This window comes from Hippopotamus amphibius, chromosome 9, assembly GCF_030028045.1.
Source record: "Hippopotamus amphibius kiboko isolate mHipAmp2 chromosome 9, mHipAmp2.hap2, whole genome shotgun sequence".
Lineage (NCBI taxonomy): Eukaryota > Metazoa > Chordata > Mammalia > Artiodactyla > Hippopotamidae > Hippopotamus > Hippopotamus amphibius.
In genome coordinates this window covers 141,056,352-141,077,603 of record NC_080194.1, presented here as the reverse complement: position 1 = coordinate 141,077,603, position 21,252 = coordinate 141,056,352, and the positions used below count along the sequence as shown (strand labels likewise).

The 21,252-nt window shown below is 60.3% G+C and overlaps 1 protein-coding gene across 1 annotated transcript in view; it reads left to right on the top strand.

Moving 5' to 3' along the window:
* SDK1 (sidekick cell adhesion molecule 1) overlaps positions 1 to 21,252 on the top strand; it is a 793,009-nt gene that overhangs the window by 746,275 nt on the left and 25,482 nt on the right. Inside the window, exons 35-40 of the mRNA XM_057750135.1 lie at positions 91 to 192; positions 8,775 to 8,890; positions 11,131 to 11,317; positions 12,936 to 13,073; positions 19,835 to 19,996; positions 20,547 to 20,672. Of these exons, the coding sequence (XP_057606118.1) occupies positions 91 to 192; positions 8,775 to 8,890; positions 11,131 to 11,317; positions 12,936 to 13,073; positions 19,835 to 19,996; positions 20,547 to 20,672 (831 nt within the window). The remainder of the gene's footprint in view (positions 1 to 90; positions 193 to 8,774; positions 8,891 to 11,130; positions 11,318 to 12,935; positions 13,074 to 19,834; positions 19,997 to 20,546; positions 20,673 to 21,252) is intronic.

Genomic DNA, 21,252 nt, shown 5'->3' with positions numbered 1-21,252 from the left:
GCACGGGTCCCTCAGCCTGGCTCACAGAGGGGGCTTTCTAAGAAAGGGAGGGGGTCCCACCAGCTGACCCCTGGCCCCTGGCCCTTGCAGATCTGAAGAAGTACCGGCGCTATGAAGTGGTCATGACAGCCTACAATGTCATCGGCGAGAGCCCAGCCAGCGCGCCTGTGGAGGTCTTCGTCGGCGAGGCCGGTGAGTCCCGCCTCCCCACCCCCAGCCTGGAGCTCAGGCGCCAGCAGTGTCCCCGCTGGCACGTGTTGCCTGCGATGCTCTGCTCACCTCTGGAAAGAGGGTGCGGCCAAGGTCCAGGTGTCCCAGCAGCTGCGGGGAGGGATCAAGTCTTGCTTTTGAGACTCTGGGTATTTAACGCCTGGGTTTATCAGGACCTGCTCTAGGGGAGCGATGCCGTCGCCTCCGTGGGAATCTAGGTATGCAGGCACCTCGGTACGCGGAGGGGGATGTTTGTCACCTGCCATCTCTAGCTGGGCCTGGGCAGTGGCCCCAGCACCGAGTCAGCCTGACTGCCTGTAACAGCCCCTTCCTGGGTCTCAGAAAGCCATGCACATCCCTGTTTGTCCCCCTTTCAGATACAACGTGGCCCCTGGGTTTGTTTCAAGGACCGTGCCTTCTGTGGGGCTAACCCGCAGGGAGACGTCGTGTCCTGCATGCCTCCGCCCTGCCCCACCCGGCTGCCCTGGAACGAGGGCGTCGCCTGCCCGCGGGCCACAGAGCACCCCTCCCCCCGCCCCACCGCACTGACAGCTGTCCGCTCTGAGTTAGGCAGGTGGCCCGGGGGTTCTGCTCAGACCTACCGGTGCAGCGTTGAGAGGCTGGAGTCATGGGGACCCCTCTGAGGACAGGGACCCCGGCTTGCGGGGGGACAGAGGCTCTGGTCACTGGGGCGGGCACAGGACACGTCAGGCGACTTTTTGCAATTGAGAGTTTATTGTCATAAACCAACCAGCACTGAGGGTCCAGCTTAGCAGGATTTTTCTGGAACAGCCACACGGTATTGTCATGTAATCAGGGATAAAGCAAGTGAGCCACCAGGAGAAGAGCAGAGGTCACACTGGCCTCTACACAGAAGTCTGTCTGGGGGGAGGTGGAGGTTACTGGGAGCAGGTGGGGTGGGGCGGCATTCCAGAAGGGCCCGGGCCTGGCCACAGAAGCGCCCACACAGGCAGTGGGGGGACGTGGCGGGGAGGGGATGTGGCACGCACCATCCGTAAGAACAGGCACTCTGGGCACTCGCTGGGCACCAGCAGGAGCAGTCATACTGCTGGGTTGAGGGGCGCACACAGCTGGCCAGCTGGGACCCAGGAGCTGACCTGCCCATCCGTCAGACTGCACTCTGAGGAGAGGACCCAGCACGCGGGGGCCCGGGCACCGTGGACAGGGCCTCAGCCCCAGGACCAGGGCAGAGGTGCAGAGAGCGGGGCTGGAGCCTGGCAGGAGACCCGGCCGGCACGGGGGCACAGCCAGGCGGGCCGGCGGGCGGCCGTGGGCGTGCACCTGGCTCCGGGCTCTGGTTCCGGGGTTGCTAGTTTGCCGTCTGTTTGTTTGTGATAAAATACAGTTAAGGTGAAATGTGCCGACCTCCTCTCTAGCAAGCATCCAGCTCAGGGCCATGAAGCTCGGTCACCTGCTGTGTGGCCGCCACCCCCCGTCTCCTCCAGGCGCCTTCCTCTTCCCAAACAGAGGCCGTCACCGTCAGCAGACCCTTCCCTCTCCCTGAAAAAGCCTCCTTGCTTTTGTTTTGTGTTGTTTGACTTGGGGCAACGGGGGGAAGGTTGAGGTAGACAGACTAGGATACAGAAAGCCGTGTGCTCAACCGCCAGGCGCTGGGACCCTCTTCCCCCGTCTCCCCACCCACCTGGGTCCCTGCTCCTGTGTTCTCAGGCAGCATGTCCTTCGTTGTAAACATCATATCATTTTGTTCAAAAATACCTTCTTGTGTCTCTAAAGGAACTCTTTAAAAATATGTGTATATCACCACAAGGTTATTTCACACCTAGAAAAACTCATAACAGTTTCTCAGTATAATCAAGTATCCCGTCGGCACTCAGACCACGCGGAAGTGCGTTCTCGTCCCAACCCCAGCTCTCCCTCCATGGCCACCACTGCCAGCTCCCGCCCCTCTGCCCTTGGAGCTTCTTGTCACCAAGGCGGGCAGGGGCTTCTCAGCCCTGGCCCTGACCTGACCTCTGACCCGGGCCGACCCCAGCTTGGTCTCCATGGCACCTGCACGGGCAGGAGAGTGGCAATTGGAGGGAGGCCCCACCCCCACTCATGTCCGTTGTCTTGGTTCACAGACCTGCCACACCTGAGAGGAGTGGGGCGTAAAGCTTACCTGCGTTTTACAGATGAGAAAAGCAAGCACCGAAGCTTCCAGAGGGTTCTCCAGGAGTGCTTAGCTGGTCAGGGGTCCCAGGCGGCCCCCGTGGGGCCACTTCATCCGAGCCCACTGCAAGGCCCCTGTGGCATCAGCGTCAGAGTAGAGAGACACAGGGTTCAAAGCTGTGGACAGTCAGGGGGTTAACCAGTCTGTGCCCTCGTAGAGCGGGGTTCCAGCCAGTGCCTGTTTTTGTAAATAAAGTTTTATTGAGACACTCATTCCCTTACATACAAAGGCAGAGTTGAGTTCTTGCAACAGAAACCTTCTGTCTCTTGAAGCTTAAAATGCTATCTGGCCCTTTATGGAAAGCTTCCCATCTCTGCCCTAGAGTCGGGCAGACCCAGGTTCAAATCCAGTCCGTCCTGGGGCAAGAGACTTAACCCCTGTAAGCCTCAGTTTTCTAAGGGTGAGATGAGAATAAGAGCCTTTCCTACAGCTTGAATTTTGCAAATACAAACTACCTGGGATGCAACTGGTTAATTAGGGACCGTGAGTTGTGTTATGCAGACCAGGTCGGCTGCAATACAGTCTTGGTCTGTCAGGACCTGGATCTTGCCGAGATGGGAAACTCACTCTGCAGGCAAAGAGGTAAAAAAACAAAAACAAAAACCCACGACAGTTGCGAGCGACGTAGATGGTTTTCTTGAGTGGCTCTAACTTTGCATCTTGTAAGAGTGGGTGGTAGAGTGAGTGATCTGAGAGGATGGTGTGAGCGGTGGTGCAATTGATGGTGTGGGTGACGGGAGAACACAGGGTATCACTGGATGAAACCGAGTGCTCAATTTGTTCAGCACTGACCTTTATTGAGGAAACATCTGTGAGAAGAATGTGCCTGTTCTTGCAAGTCTGGAACTCTCTGGTCTCCACCTCCTTTGCTATTGAAACCAGTGCTTTTAAAACACACTCTTTGGATGCTCGGTGTCCTAGGGCTGGTGCTGCCGGGTCGCTCCATCCCTCCACACGCGGGAACGGGCTCTGCCAGAGCTCAGAGCCCCCATTCCTCACCCCATGCTTGGTCTGAGGCACCTGTAATCAGAACCACCCAAGCTCCCACACTGCTCCAGAGTTCTGTAAACTTCCAGGACATGCACCAGTGAAGAGACCAGGAGCTCATCTTAGGTTTCCTGTGCAGACTCATGGGGCCAAGGCCACGGCTGGGTCTGGGCTGGTTAAGAACACATGTTGACCTTCACAGAGGGTTATCGCTGGAACGCCGTGAAATCTGGCATTTACAACAGGGGCCACACCAAATGCAATCAGCCACTGGGAGCCCAGAGCATACAGACTGGGCTTGGGCTGGGTGCTTTCCCTGAGGAGCCCACACTGGTTGGGGTGTATTAGTCATCTGCTGCTGGGTAACAAATCGTCCCAGTGTAGCTGCTCAGACAGCACACACTTGCCACCTCACAGCGTCTGTGGGTCAGGAATCCAGGCTCGACCTAGCTGGGTCCTCTGCCTTGGGCCTCTCACAAAGTGTAGCCAGGCCTGCAGTGCCGTCCAAGGGCTCAACCAGGGAGGACCCCTTTCTTGGCTCACAGGTGGTTGTGGGCAGAACCCTGTTTCCTGGGTGGATGGGCAGAGGCCTCCCCGAGGTCCTCATGTGGCAGCCTCTCCGTGGAGCATCACCACACAGGCTGGCTTCCTTACAGGGAGCTGGTGGGGGGTGAGAGGAGCCAGGAAGGGCGCCAGTGGGAGGGGCAGCTCAGGCTCCGTGACCTGCCTGCAGGGAGGCCACCCCTCCCCCCCCCCCGCCCCACCACATCTGCTGTATCCTGCTTGTCAGAAGGATTGCACGAGGATGTGAGGCCAGGAGGGGGGTCCCTGGAGCCGAGACCAGGGTCCGTGGTGACACACCTGAGCTGCTCTCGGTTCACTGGGGAACCACCGGGGAGACGGACATCTAGATGCATCAGCACACGGTGACTCAGTTACCTACCGTCTCTACGGGACAGAGCCCGTGTAGGAGCACTGCCCCCCCCACCCACGGGCAGTCCGCGGACAGATGGGGGACGAGGTTGGGAATCTGCGTGTGCTCCTTGCTGGGCTGTGCTCTGCTCTCACAGCACCCATTTCATTTCAGCTCAAAAACCCTTCTGTCTGATATTTTCTCAATTTTACAAACAATGAAACTGCAGCTCAGCGATTAAAGAGTCTCAGGTCCCACCGGCTGAGCCCAGATCTTAAACTCGCCAACCAGGGCTTTTTCCGCAGCCTCCCAGCTACGGTTTCTATAGCCTGGAGTACATAGCATTGATTTTTTTGAAAATGGTTTTTGTGACCAGTTTCCTGATGCTTCTCGCGAAGCTTCCTCGGAGTTGATTTTGGTTCTGCCCCAGCAGTGAGGTGATGGAGGAGGGGCTGGGGACCGGAGGGGTGAGACGTGCTGGTCGAGGGTGCTGCTCTGGGAACCCAGGCATGTGGGGCTCAATTCCCTGCCCCCTCTACCCACCCACCCACTGCCCCAGGCCTCGAAATTCTGCTGCAAGGGAGGGAGGGAGAGAGGCTCAGAGCCAGGCTCCTGGGTTTATACGAAGCTGAATCCGCAGGCTTGCTGAGGGTGTGACCTTGGGCAGGTTACCGGATCTCTCTAGGCCTTAGTCTTCCCGTCTGTGTAACGGGCAGTGACTCATGCCCACCTCCCCAGGTTATGAGGATGAACTGAGCCCGGAAGAAGGGTTTGAAGAGATACCTGTTCCCTGGCATGAAAGGAGCACCCTCAGTGACAGTGGCCCTATGGCTCCAGCAGCTGGCAAACCAGATGTCAGCACCACTACGTTTGTCTTCAGGAGTCCTGGGGGCTCTGGAGAGATGGGGGACTCGATTGAGAGAAGGGTGGTGCGTGTCTCTCATGTTCGATACGGATTTATCAGATATGATCTCACGTTTGTCTGTTGTAAGCTTTGTTAAAAATGACTTTGTAAAGCCAATGGAAATGCTCGTTTAGGGACCCGGAGTTCCTGCAGGCAGGGCTCACAGCTGCCTGGAGTCCTGGATGACCGGGCCTTGGACGTCCTGTTTGGTGGCAGCAGTGACTCACGGCTTTCTTAGGGGGGCGGGGCTGCGCACCTGCCCGGACACGGCTCCTTCCTGGATCCTTGAATTCCTCCCCTGCCTTCTTTCCTGTGCTGAGGCGCTGCCTGTCCGTCTGTGCCCAAGCCCCGCCGTCCACGTAAACCTCCTTTCTGGATGGAGGGGGCCCAGAAGCCTTCGTACTGTGACTGCTGTGATCCATCCCTTGTTGAACCTCTCTTGTCCATCTCTGTGTCCACCTGCCCCCTCCGAGCTAGGCCGAGGGCCTGGTTGATATTCAGGAAACTTTCAGCAAAGTTACGGACGTCACCGCCGAGTCTCAGCGGCTTAAACACCACCTGGGTGCTTTCTCTCCGCACCCCCGTCCTTCACGGTCACCATGTCTCTCGTGCTCCCGGTTACCGTCTCTCCCAGACGCAGACGGGATCAGCCACCGTGGAGGGGCTCACTGGCGTGGGACGGGGGGAGAGGTAGGCGCCACGGAACACTCTGGAAGCCCCTGCTGGGACGTGCCCCGCGTGCGTGTGACGACTACTCCCCTGTCATCAGCCAGACTCGTGTCAGAGGGAGACGTGCCGCTCCCTCGGGGGGCTGGCGGCAGGTAGGCGGGCGCCCCCCTCGTGGGGGCGGAGCGAGCGGCCGAGGGAGGGCTGGACGGTGACCGGTCCTGTCCGCGCAGCGGACGGCCCGCCAGCCTCCCAGCCTCCGCCGTTTACCAAATGCCTCTGCAGATGTTGGTTTCCTTCCCTCCCGCGGGTTGAGCACACGGGTGCCTGTCCAGCTGCCTCCCTGGAGCAGAGGTTCAGAAACGCTGAGGCGCGGGGCGCCAAGGAGCCCCAGGGCCGCCCGGGGTCTGCGAGACTCGGAGTCAGGAGCCCGTGAGCCAGGCCTCCCCGAGCACTCAGCCAGAATCCCAGAAGTTTCCAGAAATCTCCGGAATTCCACTACGCTGTCAGGTGCAAGAAGCCCCGGAAGTCCAGGAAGCTTCTCTCTCACCGCCCTGGCCAGCGCTGTCGCCAGGGCCAGGGCGGCAGGAGCGGTCCCTCGAGGCCGGAGGGTGACAGCTGTGGGGGAGCGTCGTCTGCCTGGGCCGAGAGGACCCCCGCTCTGCGCCCTAACCCCGCACCGCCTTCCAGCGCCGCCCGTGGGCCATCTGCATATCAGCAGACACCAGGCTGCCAGGCCAGCGTGCCTTTAGAAACTAATTTCACGCATTCTGACACAGCATCCTGAGCTGGTGCCGTGTTCGCCGTGCTCCACAGATGTGAAGGTGGGGAAACAGAGACCACGGTCGTCAGATGCTCCGTCGGTTTCCAAACGGAGCCCCTTCGTGACGCACAAGGATGGCGCTGGGGGTGTCAGCAGGGGGCCTTCCTGCAGGTCAGTCTCTCCTGTCAAGGTGAAAGAAGACGTCTCAAAACCGACGTGCTTCGCTCTGTGTTCACGAGGGTTTCTCTGTCCCCTGTTGTGTTACCAGCACAGAAGTCCTTGTCCCCGGCAGCACCTTACGCGGGCCGGCGCTGTGCTGCGGGCCAGCGGGGGGGACAGCCGCGCAGGCCGGGCCGGGGAGGGCGGGCGGCGTGTCCAGCTCGTGTCCGCCCCAGAGCCGTCGTGGGCCCTGGGTTTGGGCGTGCCTTTGAGAAGGAAGCCTGGGGGGCCGGGGGGGCCGCGCACAGACGGTCCTAACCCCCCGCAGGGTAATGGCTGTGCTCGAGTCTGCCTTTCACATTTTAATTGTACACCAGTAATTTTGTGATCGAGTTGCCAGTGGCAAACATGGAAAAGACATTAACGTTATTTATGTTTTGGATTATTAATGTGGCTGTTAAAATTCCTCCAGTTAGTTTTGATTGAATTGCTTTTTTGTGTGGTTCTGGTGTTTAATGGAGCGGTAAATAAGAATTTCTGATAATGAGGGCGAGCATCTGTCCCGACAACCTGGTGTGGGTATTAACGCTTCCATCAGCGGCGGGGTGGGCGGCCCCAACGCCAGCCGCGCAGTTAGCACAGGATAAACAGTCGGTGTCAGGCCGAGTGGGTGTTAGTGACTATCCTGTTCTGCACTGGGGGGCGGGGAGCCGGGAGGGGAAGACGCGGGGAAGCGGAAGGGGTGCCTCGCGAAGGTCATCCTCTCCCCAGGAGGCCTCTCCAGAGAGACCGTGTGCTGGGCTGTCTCCCTCCAGCGGGGACCGCCTGGTCCTTTCCATTTATGGCCCTAAATAGAGTTGAGTCAAAAGGCAGGGCCCGGGCTGCTCAGGGCCGCGGGAGGGGAGGACGCTGGGCTGGCGCCCTGCCCCCCACAGCCACGCCCCCGACGGCTCCGTGCAGCTCCCTGGGGGGTCTGGCCCAGCATGGAGCTCACCCCGGGAGGGGAGGCGCCGGGCACACTGCCTGGCAGAAGGGAGTCGTTCCCAGGAAGCACAGGACAGACCGGCTGGCGGGAGTGCCCGGTGGGGAGAAACGTCCCCAAACCTACACACTGTGTCGTTCCCAGCTTCCCAGTGGCTGCCCGCAAGGCCGCGGCCACGGAGTTCTGTCAGCCACCTTTCACCTTTTTCTGCACAGTGTGGCCCCGCTGGCAGCAACACGGCACCCGGGGGCCCCTGGGGCTGGGAGGGAAGGCGTAGGACCGGGTCCTCCTGGGGGACATGGGGCTGTGGCCTCTGTGTTCTGGCGCAGCCCCAGGTCTGCAGGCGCCAGCTCCACCAGGAGCAGGGCTTCGTACCCCAGGGTCCGGAACTCGCGGTGGGAACACAGATGCCTTTATCTCTCTATCTATCTTGCTATCTGTCTGTCTGTCTATCTAATCTATGCCGCGTGGCTTCAATCCCCGACCAGGGATTGAACCTGGACCCTTGGCAGTGAAAGCGCAGAGTCCTAACCACTGGGCAGCCAGGGAACTCCCACAAAGCCTTTATTTTCTCTGAGTTCCACCTGGAACTCAGCATCCCCCTCGTTTAGGTCTTGAATGTGGCAAGGCATCCGCGCAGGGCGGCAGGGCCCCCAGGTGTGCCCCGTCGCGGCGAGGGTGGCTGTCACTGAGACGTCTCTGCTTGTCCCACCTGACCTCCCAGCAGCCGCTAGAGCAGCTCTGAAGCCTGACCTCAGGGCTCAGTCATGCGCACGCGGGTCTCTGCCTCACACCTTTGTTCTCAGAAGCTCTGCTCTGTCTCCGTATAATTGGTTTTCTTTGGGATTCTCCAGGTTTTATTTTACGCATTTAAAGACGTGGTTCTGAGAAGGGTCTGTGGTCATCCTGGCCTGGAAGCTGGATGGTCCAGGGCGGGGTCTCCGGAGCCCGCACGCGCGGCCGGACGTCTCTGCTGACGCTGCCCTCTCTCCTCCACAGCCCCGGCCCTGGCCCCGCAGCACGTGCAGGTGAGCCCACTGTCGGCCAGCCAGCTGGAGGTCGCGTGGGACCCGCCGCCGCCCGAGAGCCAGAACGGGAACGTCCAGGGTTACAAGGCAAGGCCCCCTCGCCCGATGTGGCTCTTCCTTCCAGTCGCTCGTGGGCAGGCTCAGCGGCCTGAATCCCCGGGTCTCCCGAGGGCTCTGCTGGAAGCCTGGCCGCACTCTGCTTCCCGTCCTGACACACGCTGACCCTCAGCCACCGGAGCCCTGGGCGTCACCGAGCGGCTGGAGCGGGCCCAGCCTGACCGTGCCCCTGGCCTGGGGGAGGGGCGCCCGGGTCCCTGTGTGGCCAACAGCCCCTCCCTCCCCCGCACCCCCTCTGGGAGTCCCCACCGCCTTTCCTGACGGTAAAAGGGAGGCACTCGAGAGAACAGGTCCTCCCCTCCCCCCTCCCGAGCTCTGCCCTGGGCCCGCGTCTCTGGCTCCAGTAGGTCTAGGATGGGCCCAGGAATTTGTATTTGTAAGAAGCTCCCCCAGGGGGTCTGGTTCCTGGGAACCTCACTTTGAAAACCTACACTAAACTGTCATGATTCCACATTCACTAAATATTCCAGGGGTGGATGGACCTCGAGACTATCATGCAGAGTGAAGTAAGCCAGAAAGAGAAAAACAAATATCGTATATTAACATGTATATGTGGAATCCAGAAAAATGACACAGATGAACCGGTTTGCAAGGCAGAAATAGACACAGACGTAGAGAACGAACGTATGGACACCACAGTGGGAGGGGGTGGTGGGATGAACTAGGAGGCTGGGATGGGCATATATATACACTACTATGTATCAAGCAGATAACTGAGAGCCTGCTGTAGAGCACAGGGAGCTCCACTTCACTGCACAGTAGAAACGCACAACACTGAAACAACGGTACCCTCCCCCCCAAAAAAAAAAATATTCCAGATGTGGGATCAAAGAAAGGCGGCAGGCCGTTCCAGTCGGAGCATCAGGTGGACAGTGACACAGAGTTAGGGTGGGGGCCAGGCAGCCCTTTTCAGCGTTCCACCTCCAAGATCACCCCTATGTAGGGGCTCGGACCCCCCCAAGATCAGCTAAAACCATCCCGAAGGAAACAGCCCAGTCCTGTCCCTTGAAAATTCCCCACCTACCTCCAGAGTGAATTTCCTCGTCTGGTCTATTGAGTCCGAGTGGGTCAGTCATCAGATTCCATGGCCAAGCCTGTCCTGAAGACTATTGGACCAATTAAATGTCCCTTTAAAAATGGATTTTGTAGATGTTTTGTGAAAACAAATACCTTCCTCCGCAGCAGGGCAAAATGATTAACGAGGTAACAGACAGTGCCCTGAGCCTGGAGGCAAATGCTATCTGTGTATGTCCAAAACATGTTTCCTAATTTCCTGATGATAAAGACATTGAACTTGGATATTGATCTCCAGTTAGTAAGGCCTGTTCGAGCAGAGCGTCTCATCTGGTCCGTTCAGAGCACAGAAGCTGGACTGTGTCTTGCAGATGGAAATAAGCAAGGCTCACCCGCCAGGGCCGCTGCGGCCTGGCTGGATGTGCGGGCGCGGGAAAGCCGGCCCCGGGCCCTGCACTGCCTTGCGGCCTCCGCTGCTCGGCGCGCGGGCCAGCTGCTGACCGCCTGGCCTGGTTAGGCCCACAGAGCCAAGGTGGATGCATGGATTGCGGTTGTCTTTGGGTGGCCGGGCTGGCACTGGCGTGGGCAGTGGTTCTCGGCCAGCTGTCTGGGAAACAGCTCTGAGGACCGTAGCAAACCTTGGTCCGCGGGCATCGCGTTCGCTCATGAGCACATGAAAACGAGACGAGAGGAAACGGAGCCCAGGGAAGCAAGGGCCACCCCACCGTGCTGAGCCCTATGTGGTTCTCCTCCATGGCATTTCTGTCTGTTTTAATATCCAGAGTGTTGGATCACATTGATCGAAGCCTTCAATGTTGGCCTTAAACAAAATGTAGGACCATAGGGTAGAAGTTGGGGGCTTGTTCTGTCCACAGGCTGGAGCAGGGGGTAGATGTGATTGGTCTCCCTTCTGTCCAGAAGCCTGGGGGGAGGGGCAGGGCCCCCCAGCCAGCTCTGTGAGAGGAAAGGCACTTTCCCGGCAGCCAAAGGAAATGCCAAAATGCCACCTCCATCGTCAGGCCCCGTCCACCCTGGCCTGGCCTCGGCCACCCCTGACCCTGCAGAGCACAGCTCGGCCCCCAGGAGCGCTCAGGTCACCTCTGGCTCAGAGGTGGCCTATCCCCGGGCTGAGAAACAGAGGGGGCGCCACCCCTTCCCTGCCATGCTGGCCTCCAGCCTCTGGCTCTTCCTGACAGATCTACTACTGGGAGGCAGACAGCCAGAACGAAACAGAGAAGATGAGAGTACTGTTCCTGCCCGAGACCACGGCAAAGCTGAAGAACCTCACCAGCCACACCGAGTACCTGGTCAGCATCTTGGCCTTCAACGCTGCTGGAGACGGGCCCAGGAGTGACCCCCGGCGGGGCTGCACCCACCAGGCTGGTAGGAGGACCGAGTGTTTCCTTTTGAGAGCCCAGCTCGCCTCCCTGCCCTGGAGCTGTCCCCTCAGCTCTCCACTCTGTCTGTCCTACACCCCAGACCCCACGTAGCTGGGAATTTCTGGGTCTGACGCACGTGGTGTCCCCAGCGTCAGGCCTGCACCCTCCCCGTGGAGCTGCTCCGTAAATGTCCGCGGGCGTGGCTCCCACCTGCCCGAGGCCTCGTCCATCACCGGCAGGACTCGCTCCAGGCCCCCAGGAGCTCCTCTCAGGGTCCAGACTCCGGGGCCAGGGAGGGGAACTGCTTATATGTTGAGCTGCTGAGCCCGGGCCACAGTGTGGGCCTCTCTGGAAGCTGCTGTCGGGCCGACTCTCAGGCACACACCCCGGGCAGTTCCCCACTGCCTGTGGCCTCCTCTCTGCGCCCCGGGTACGTCCTGAGCCGACCACTCACTCTCCTGGTGACTCTCGGAGCCCCTAGTGGCCTGGGGAGCTATCTGAGGCTGACCAGGCCCTCCCGAGGCTGGGCCCTGGGTCCCGGGAGCTCTGAGGCCTTCGTGAGATGCAGGGATTAGAAGGCTGGCAAAACCAGTCAGGGAGCCTGTGGGCCGCAGACCCACCCACTCAGGGCTCCCCAGCCCTCTGTGGGTTCAGCCTGCCTGGGACCAGGGGCTCCTGAGCGTCAGGCTCCCCACAGGGTGACCGTGGCCAGATGGCCAGGACTGGGTCCTCTGGGCCCACCCAGCAGCCCGGAAGGGGCCGCCTGTGGCCTCGGAGCTGGAAGGGTGTGGGTGGACCTGTGGGGCCGAGAGGAGGAGGTGGGGGCCTCGGGCACTGCAGCCCTGGAGGGTCGTGGGGCCACAGGATCCCCGGGGGCGGAGAAGGACAGAAAGGCGGCACGTGGGGGCCGATTCCGTGGGCCTTTCTGAGCACCGCCGGGAATCGGGCTAGAGGGGCATCAGTACCCGCTGGGGTCGGGGCAGCTCTGGGTGCCGCGCCCACCCAGCCCTCCCACGGAGCCCAGGCGGACAGGAACTGTGGGCGGGGCAGGCGTCCTCCCCGGCCTCACAGCCGGCCTCTGCGTCTGCCGGGAACGTCTTCCAGCTCAGGGGGGCGCAGGAGCGCCCCGTCTCCAGACCAAGGGCACAGTGAGGTGGCCGGGCGCCTGTGGGATTTCCGATGAGGGCGGACAGGGATGTCCTCGGAGGCCTCTGGGCCCCCCGGGAGCGGAGGGCGTGGGAGGGGAGAGCCCACCCTCCCCGGAGGAACGGGACTGGAGCCCGTGGGGCCCTCCGGTGGCCCCTGGGAGGTGGTGCTGCCTGCACTTCACCTTCTGTCTCCGCCTTATTCATTTTTATGCCTTTGTCATTGCGCCTCTTCAGCTCCTCTGTGTTTAAACACTGTGGTTTTCTCTGCTCCTCTCGGGAGGGTCTGAGTCTCTGATGGACCCTGGGAAGTTCGAGGATGATTGACAAATCTCCTTTTTATCCCACGGCATCGAGACTTCACAGGGTTGAAAGCAACATCGAATAACATCTCTGTTCCACGCGGAGGGGTAGACGCACATGTAGATGATCGGTACAGGGGCTTTACTGGACGTCCTCTCTGTCCTGTCCCTCCAGCTCCGGGGACCCCCAGCTTTTTGGCGTTCTCAGAAATAACCTCCACCACACTGAACGTTTCGTGGGGGGAGCCCACGGCGGCCAACGGCGTCCTGCAGGGCTACCGAGTGGTGTACGAGCCCCTAGCACCTGTCCAAGGTAAGCCCCGCGGGTGCCCGGCACCCACCGTGGACATGGCCAGGCGGCGGGAGGGGCCGGGTGAACAGACTGAGCGCGGCCCAGGTTCCGTCCAGCCCTCTCCGCACAGCTTGCGGGATGCTCCCCAACCAGGGATGGAACCCAGGCCACAGCAGTGAAAGCGTTGAGTCCTAACCACTAGACTGCCAGGGCTCTCCGCTCAGGGAGTATTTATTAAGCACCTGCTGTGTGCCAGGTGCTGCTCTAGAGGCTGGAGTTTGTGGACCCAGGAGCTGACCTGTCCATCAAGGTCCTCGCCTTCCTGAGTGCAGTGAGCCGTGCTCCGGGGGAGAGAGCCACACACAAGCAAACACACACACACACACACACACACACACACACACACACACACACACACACACACACACACACACACACACACACACACACACAAAGGCTGGTGGTGATCAGCCATGGGGCCGCGTGAGAGCATCAGTCATGGGGGGTGGGTACTGAGACACAGGAGGGACCCAGGTGCCCAGCGTCCGAGACAAGACCAGCCCACAGAGGCTCAGTCACGTAGGGCCTGTGGGGAGGGAGCCGGGCCACCCCCACGGGGCGAGGAGGGCGCGATGCAAGCTGTCCGTGTGGCTGCAGGGCCAGTCACAGTGAAGCCGGGGGCAGAGGGTCTGCGTTACGGGATACAAGGACCCCTGGCTGGATAAACCCCAGTGTCACCAGGGGGCTGTTGCTGTGTCCTGGCAGGGGCTCTGGGCAGGGATGATGGATGGGAGAGGGTAGGGGTGGACAGGTGAGGGGCGGACAGGTGGGGGCAGACAGGTGAGGGGTGGACAGGTGAGAGGCTGGACGGGTGAGGGGCGGACAGGTGAGGGGTGAACAGGGCAGGTGAGAAGGAGCTGGACCGTGAGTGCACAGCTCTGTCCCCGCATCCCTGCTGTAGTTGGTGCCACCAGCCCTGCACTGGTTTGCCTCCTTGTCCACTCCTCTCTGCTCCTTGCCAGCTCACGGAGTGCACACTAAGGGCTGAGTGGGCGCTTCTTTCCGTCCCCACTGTGTGCCCGGCTCTGTGGTGCGGAGAAGGGAGGGGAGCCCCTGGTCGTAGGCACAGACAGACTGTAAAAATTATAGATTATTTAATGTCTGGGAGGAAAAGATAGAACCAACACATCAGATGACATTGGCTCTCCATTTAAAGCCGTGATAAAAGTTTCCTTTTAAAATAAGCACATTCAACTAAAACAGGGAGTTGATTTGAAGAAGAAAATTTAAGCCCTGGATTTTATTTCATCGAATCTATACTGCCACAGCTTGTGAGATTCATTGTTATTTTATGAAGTGCTGAGAAAGAAAAAAATGCTTCCAATAAACGACGGCCTGGTCCTCTTGTAGCATGAATTCCGAGCTGCATCCCAAATCAGAGATGTAAAAGTGCGAGGGGAAAAAGTGCATCTCAGAAAATCGATGAACTTTGGTAAATAACAGTAGAGGTGATGTGTGGCTACAGTTTGTAAAACAGCCAAGAGGCTCGGGACCAGCATTGATTTAGCCCCGCTCTACTGTATTCCTTTCAGGACCCAGCGCCTGTCTGGGAACAGGTGGCCCGGGCGTGGCTGCGGTCGAGGTCCTGGCCTCAGAGGCCCAGAGGGAGACGGGCCACGTCCTTGCTTGCTCAGCAGGAAGGAAGGGCTGAGAATTACTGGAAACCGTCATTTTTCTCACCCGCATCCCTGCACACATGCACGCGCACACACACATATTCCATGAGCCCTGGTCCCAAACGCCTTTTCAAGGATGTTAACCCACTAGTGCCGTTCAGGTGAGAAAAGGTTGCCAAGAATGGTGACTGCTGGGCCTCCGAGTCCTTCCTCACCCCAGACCATGAGTGAGTTTTCTCACGCTTCCTCAGATCAGTGAGTGACTGCTGAGCAGAGCGGCTGTGTGGGTGGGTTTGCAGAGTCTCTCCGAAGCCTCCGGACCTGCACCTGTCTCCTTGGCCTCCAGGCCAGGCCGTCGCCCAGCCGGATGCCACAGCGGGGCTTGGCTGTGCCCCGAGTTAGCCTCCTCTGCACCGTCACACGCTGCGATTGCTGCTGGGCTGCTGCAAAGCTTCCCCATGCTCGCCCGCAGCTCATCTCTTGGGGCACAGCAGCACCTCTGGCCTCCCAGTGTCCTCAGAGTTGAGCGTGCTTGTTCGTCTCACGTTGTTTAGACACTCAGGTTCACCACGAGCAGCTCACGGGGCTGTCTGTGTGCTCCTGTCACTGCGACCCCACTGGGCGCGCTGACCAGTAGGTGCTGTGCGCTGAGCACTGACTGCCCGCCAGGCCGCGCTGACCACTCACGTACGTTCTCTCCAAATCCTCTCCGCAGCCCTGCAGGGCGGGCCGCGTCTGTCCTCGTTTGCAGACGAATCAGTCAGGCTTCGAGCCCGTAAGACATTGCCCCCGCCTACGGTTGGGGGCTGCGGGAGAGGAGGGACTCGAACCCAGGCAGGCAGGTTCGGGAGCCACGGTCGTACCCGCCGGGTGATGGGGAATGTCTGGTGCGCCTGTGTTTCTGAGCATAAATGTGCGGTGACCAGCAGAGTAAAGCATTTTGCGTTCTGGCCACCGGTGGGGCTTGTCCTTCCCTTGAGTGACAAGTGGGGGGAGTCACTTCCGTCACAGTCATCTTCACTTTGTTTCACAAGTACTGAGACGCCCGCCGTCTGCAGCAGCGGCTCTTGTCTGGGGAAGGGCCGCCGCCTCAGGGCTGACCCGGCCTGGGCGCTGGCCCTGCCGTCGGAGCAGGGGTGGGGGCTCGGCTCCCGGGCACTCAGCAGCGAACCACGCGGACCTCAGGGCCTGACTGTGCACGTCCCAGACCCCCGGACTCCTGCTCTGGCAAGTGGGCGGTGCAGGGCTGGGGCTGCTCCACGTGACCGTGGCGGTGACGGAAGCATCCGGCCAGCCCGAGGGGTGGGTTGCGGGGCTGCCTTTAGCACCAGGCCCACACGACGCCGGGGGCCCCGCCGCAGACGCCTCCCCCCGACAGCCCTGGCCCTGCTTCCACTGGGGTGAGGCTGGCCACAGGCCACCTCCCCTGCCTCCCTGACAGCCAGCAGACACCCCTTCCCCAGGAGCAGAGCTCACCGACCTGCTGCCCTGCTGCCGCCCTGGTGACCCTGTGACCTTCCGAAAGTGCCCCGCTCACCACCAGCCCAGCATCCCATCCCAGGATCCCACCCTGAGCCTGCCTGGACCACGGCCTCTGCCAGAACCCCCGGCTTAGCAGACGTACCCCTTCCAGTGGCCACAGCCGGCGCCGCACAGGCCAGAGAGGAGCGCAGCCCGCAGAGAGTGGAGGAGACCAAGCGGAGTGGGGCTGTGAGGAGGCTGTCACGCGGGGCGAGGGCAGTGGCTGCTGGTGACAGTCCCCCTGGTGGTGGATGTCATGGTCAAGCATAGGAAGCCCCAGATGGTGTCCCACACACACCCTGGACATGGCCACATGGCTCGCACTGGCCACTGGAACAGTAGCAAGTGCGGGGCAGGCGGAGGCTTGCACAGCGTTTGCACGTGGGAGGCACTCTGTCCCCTCGCTGCTCTGGGAGCCCTGCCACTTTGTGGACACATCGAGCTGGCCCTTACGGTGATGCCAGGGACATGACCTCTCGGTCCTCTCGCCTCAGCTGACAGACAGCCAGCTGCCAGGCACATGAGGACTGGCCACAGACGCACACAGGAGCGGGGCCGCGATCAGCCACACCAGCCGCCTCCCAAGGCCCTTCCAGCAGGGTCGTAAGCCGAGTCCCACAGTGGCTGCTATCAGCCCCTGGGTGCTGGGGCGGCGTGGCAGCGCGGTGCCTGAGAGGTCCCTGCAGGTTGCAGCGCTCGGCGTTTAACGTGCTTGCAAACAGTCATTAGAGTCTGGGGTCCTGACCCTCTGTGCTCTCCCCAGCCCGTCCTCCCGGGCCCTCCTGACGTGGCTGCGAGGTGGGCACTGCCAGCTCCAGACCGACGGGAAGCGGAGGCCATGCAGAGGTCAAGTGCGTCGCCCAGCATCACGCGGGGCACAAGTGACAGACCTGGGACGGGCTCCAAATCCCGGGGCATCTGCACCCCCCGTCCCGCTGGCCGCCTGCGAGTTTCAGAGAGAACCTGCCCTCGGCCAGACTTGGAGCAGGGCCCTACCCCTGGGCTCCTCCCAGCCCTGGGCTCCTCCCGGCCCTGGGCTCCTCCCGGCCCTGGGCACGTTGGGGTGTTCTGTCCTCCTGAATGTGAGACCGCGCTGCTGCACAGCTGAGCAGGCCCGACACTGTGGACGGAGTTGTGGGTGAGGACAGAGAGGCTGAACACCAGGCCATGGCTGTGAACACCAACTGAACTCCAGGCCTCCGCTTCCCAGACCCACTGAGGGCAGGCTGCCCGGCTCCTCCGGCCGTGGTCCAGCCCGTGCCACCCCAAGTCCCCACACCTGGGCCTGTCCCGCCCCAGCAGCCCCCAGGTCCTCGAGTATATGTGTCCTCCCCTTAGGGCAGCTGGCTGATCTGGGTGTGCAGCCCTCTTGAAGGGCGTCTCCTGGGGAAGCCTGGCCCTCACCCACTTCAGTGTTGGATCCAAGACTTCCAACAGGAAACCGTGAAAGTGGTAACCGGGACTCCAAGCCATTTCGATGCTTTCGTGTGCCCCAGAAGACCTGTGCATCTCCCAGAGACACGGCTGCAAACGCAGGGAGAACCTCGGGCATCTTTACTTGGGGCTAGAGTTATATTAACGCTCCGTGGTAACGCTGGCTCCCTTGGGAAGGTCGCCGAGGAGGTGATATTTGTGTTTATACACACATGCAGGTCTGTGGTAAAGACAGTACAAAACAAATTGTAAAGCAATGATGTCAGCCTGAGGGTGGCCTTGCTGGCCCTGCTTCCTGCCCCCTCGCCTGGGCCGGGCAGTGTCTGCACAGACGCCTGCAGGACCTGCTCAGACAGCCCGTGGCCCGGGCCCCGGGGGGAGGGCGCACGGCACCCATGCAGGGCTGCGGGTCCCGGGTCCCCCACCAGGAAAGCAGTCCCGGCTGCGTGGGGAGCCCCCAGCCCCGCGGAGCACTGAGCCGTGTTCTGATTCTGTGGAAGAGCTATTTTAATGTATTTTTAAATGTTTTTTAAATGGAAGTATTTTAGGCAATTGCACCCTGAGGCCTTGGAGTGCAGGGCATGGTTTTAAAATTGATTCAATAAATAAGATTCTGACGTGGTTGAGATGGGGGCAGGGACGGGGCAGATGAGCTATGCCTCCTGGTAGGATAGAATTCACAAAGTCCGTTCACAGCGTTGGCTTTGCTCTGAGGAGAAGGAAAGTATTTTTTAACAGAAAAGGGGCTGCTCTCCAGAAAAACTCTATATCCGGCAGGACCCTGTGCATTTGCCGGTGACGGTCACCATGGGTACAGACTGTCATCCCTGAAACCTCTCTCCGGACCCGTGCAGGTGAGGGGCAGCCTCTGTGGGCAGAAGTGGCCCTGCTTCTCTACAGAAAAGCTCCAATCACACAAAAGCAGCCAAAATCGCTCTGAAATAATTCGGACGAGAATGATGTAGCTGAACAAATGTTTTATAAGACGCATAATATCAACATAGTAAACCGACTAGAGGGGATTCTGCAGACCTGAAGGATTAGGGGAATTTGCTTTGATGACTTTGAAAACTGGATGCATTTTGTAGCAAGGACGCTCGTCATTGGGCTCCTCTGAGGTCAAGGCTACCCTAGGATTCAAGGTGCAGATAACACCAGCAGACCACAGCGAGGGCAGGCAGCCCCCCAGCCGTTCTCTGTGTGGGGGACGCGGTGGGGCGGACGCTAGGCCCAGGACAGCAGGCACCACGCGCGACTCTCGCACCCGACCTCTGCAGCCTGAGAAGTCCTGGAACTGCCGCGGCCTGACATCCTCCTCCTAGTGGTTCCTCCGTATCCACGAGTTGAAGGCTGAGAAGTCCCGCAGTCTGGAGCTTACGTAGCCTTTTTGTTTAAACGCATCATTTTCAAACTTGTGTTACCAAAGAGCCCTAGCTTCCCTTCTGGAAAACGCTACGTTTGTGTAATTTTCAGTACGTATTCTCCTCCCAAATGTCAGATCTCTTTTTTTCTCATTAAACTTGGCACAACCAGCATCCCTTCTGCTCCGCGTCCGCGTTTGTGAGGGAAGCATCTCTGGATGGAGGCGCCACTGTTTGTGGTGACAGCTTCTCCATCCTCACTTCAAGGTCCCAGGTGAAGTGTGGTTGTCGAGGCCTTCGGGCCGCAGGGTACTCCGTGCGGGGGGTGGGAGGGGCGCGTGTAACCCCCGCGCGAAGTCTTCCTCTGTCTTCTTCCCCCACACTCCCTCCCCCTAAGTCAGGAAGGCTGAGATCGCCTATGACATGACACAGGGCTTTGTGCAACTCAGAGCCGAGAGGAGAGGGGCCCTCCAGATGTCGGGGGCCTGCCCTCCCCGCGATGCTGGTCGCCGGGGTTCTCCCCCGACGTGACCAGGGAGCCTGGGCCGCCTCCTCCCCCTCCCGCGTGGCGTAAAGGCGGTTCTTCCCTTTGTCAGCACCCGCGTGTCAAGCTTAGGCTCTAATTGCACTTATCTGTGTTGGAAATTGGCCACTATCACCACTTAACATCCTCCTAATTGTAAGAAATACTTCCTTAGCAACCCACAGGCCTCCTCCTTGTCACAGCCCAGGAGACGGTGTGCAAGGCCCCTCTGAACCAGCCCCTTCTTGCCCTTCCCTGCGGCTCTAGGGGTGAGCAAGGTGGTGACGGTGGACGTGAAGGGGAACAGGCAGCGCTGGCTGAAGGTGCGGGACCTCACCAAGGGGGTGACATACTTCTTCCGAGTGCAGGCACGGACCATCGCCTACGGGCCCGAGCTGCAAGCCAATGTCACGGCCGGGCCGGCCGAGGGTGAGTACCCGGCCTCCTCTGTCTAGTTAGGGGTTTGTCTGCACGCCGACACGCCGGGGTGGCAGCTCAGAGCCGGCATCAGCTCAGGACTCTCTTGGCCCCGTTTTCAAAAGCATGTGTTAACGTGAATGTGGGCACGGGGCCTCGTTCCATACACACGAGCAAATTCTTAGGTGTTAAGCGAGTCAAGTCTGTATTTGGTTTCTGGAAAAAAATTAAGAGAAAATAAGTGCATTCAACTTTTGAAATAAGATACACAAGAAAATTTTGGTTTTCCTATCGTGAAGGGGAGCCACGAGGTTCCTGCCTCGCAAACAACCTTGGCCTGTGGCTAAGTGCTCACGGAGGCCAGGGCAGCGGCTCAAGCGGGCACTGCCCTGTCTCACCTCTCTTGATTCTCTGATGGACCCTGGGAGGCCAGTGTCAGCCCCACCCCCACACCCACTTTCAAGGGGAGGAGCCTGCGACTGAGCCCGGGTTAGCCCGGCCCCCTGAGGGCCCAGGAGTCCCCAGGCCAAAGCCCGCCCACTCTCTTTTGCTCTGTGCACAGGTTCCCCGGGCTCCCCTCGAGACATCTCGGTCACCAAATCTGCCTCTGAGCTGACCCTGCGGTGGACGGAGGGCCGCGCGGGCAGGACGCCCACCACGGGCTACGTCATCGAGGCCAGGCCCTCAGGTAGGGTGGGCGCCGCCCCGAAGCGGTGTCTCTGCGTCTGTAAAAGAGGGGACGTGTCAGAGCCGCGGGCCTCCCAGCCCAGCGTTTCCCTGCCGACGTGGAGACGGAGGGAATCGAGGTGAAGTGAGAGGCTCCCCCGCGGGGTCACGGCCACGTTCCCCAGGCCTAGGCGGAGGAGGACAGCCACTCAGATACACGTGCGTGAGAACTCAGGGCCGCATCAGGCCGTGCTCGGCTCCCCTGACACCCGCGAGTGGTTTCAGAGACTCCGCCCGGGGTCTTGGTGAATTTCTGGTCATCGCGAGCCTTCCTGTGGGTGAGAAACCCACCCCTCAGCTGCTGAGAGCGGCCCCATCTGCCCCAGGAGGGCCCCCTTCTCTCCGTTCAGTTGACACCTAAGGACGGACGTTGTGGGAAACGAACTGATGGGCTGAGTCGGAGGTTACAGCTGGAGCTGGGAGGGTAGCAGCCGCCAGGGGCCCCGGGCATGTTCACCGTGACCTTCAGACAGCGGCACGGCGCAGCAGGAACATCTGCCCGTGACAAGCCACGGCGTGCCAGGCCCGCCGCCCGGTGGGCC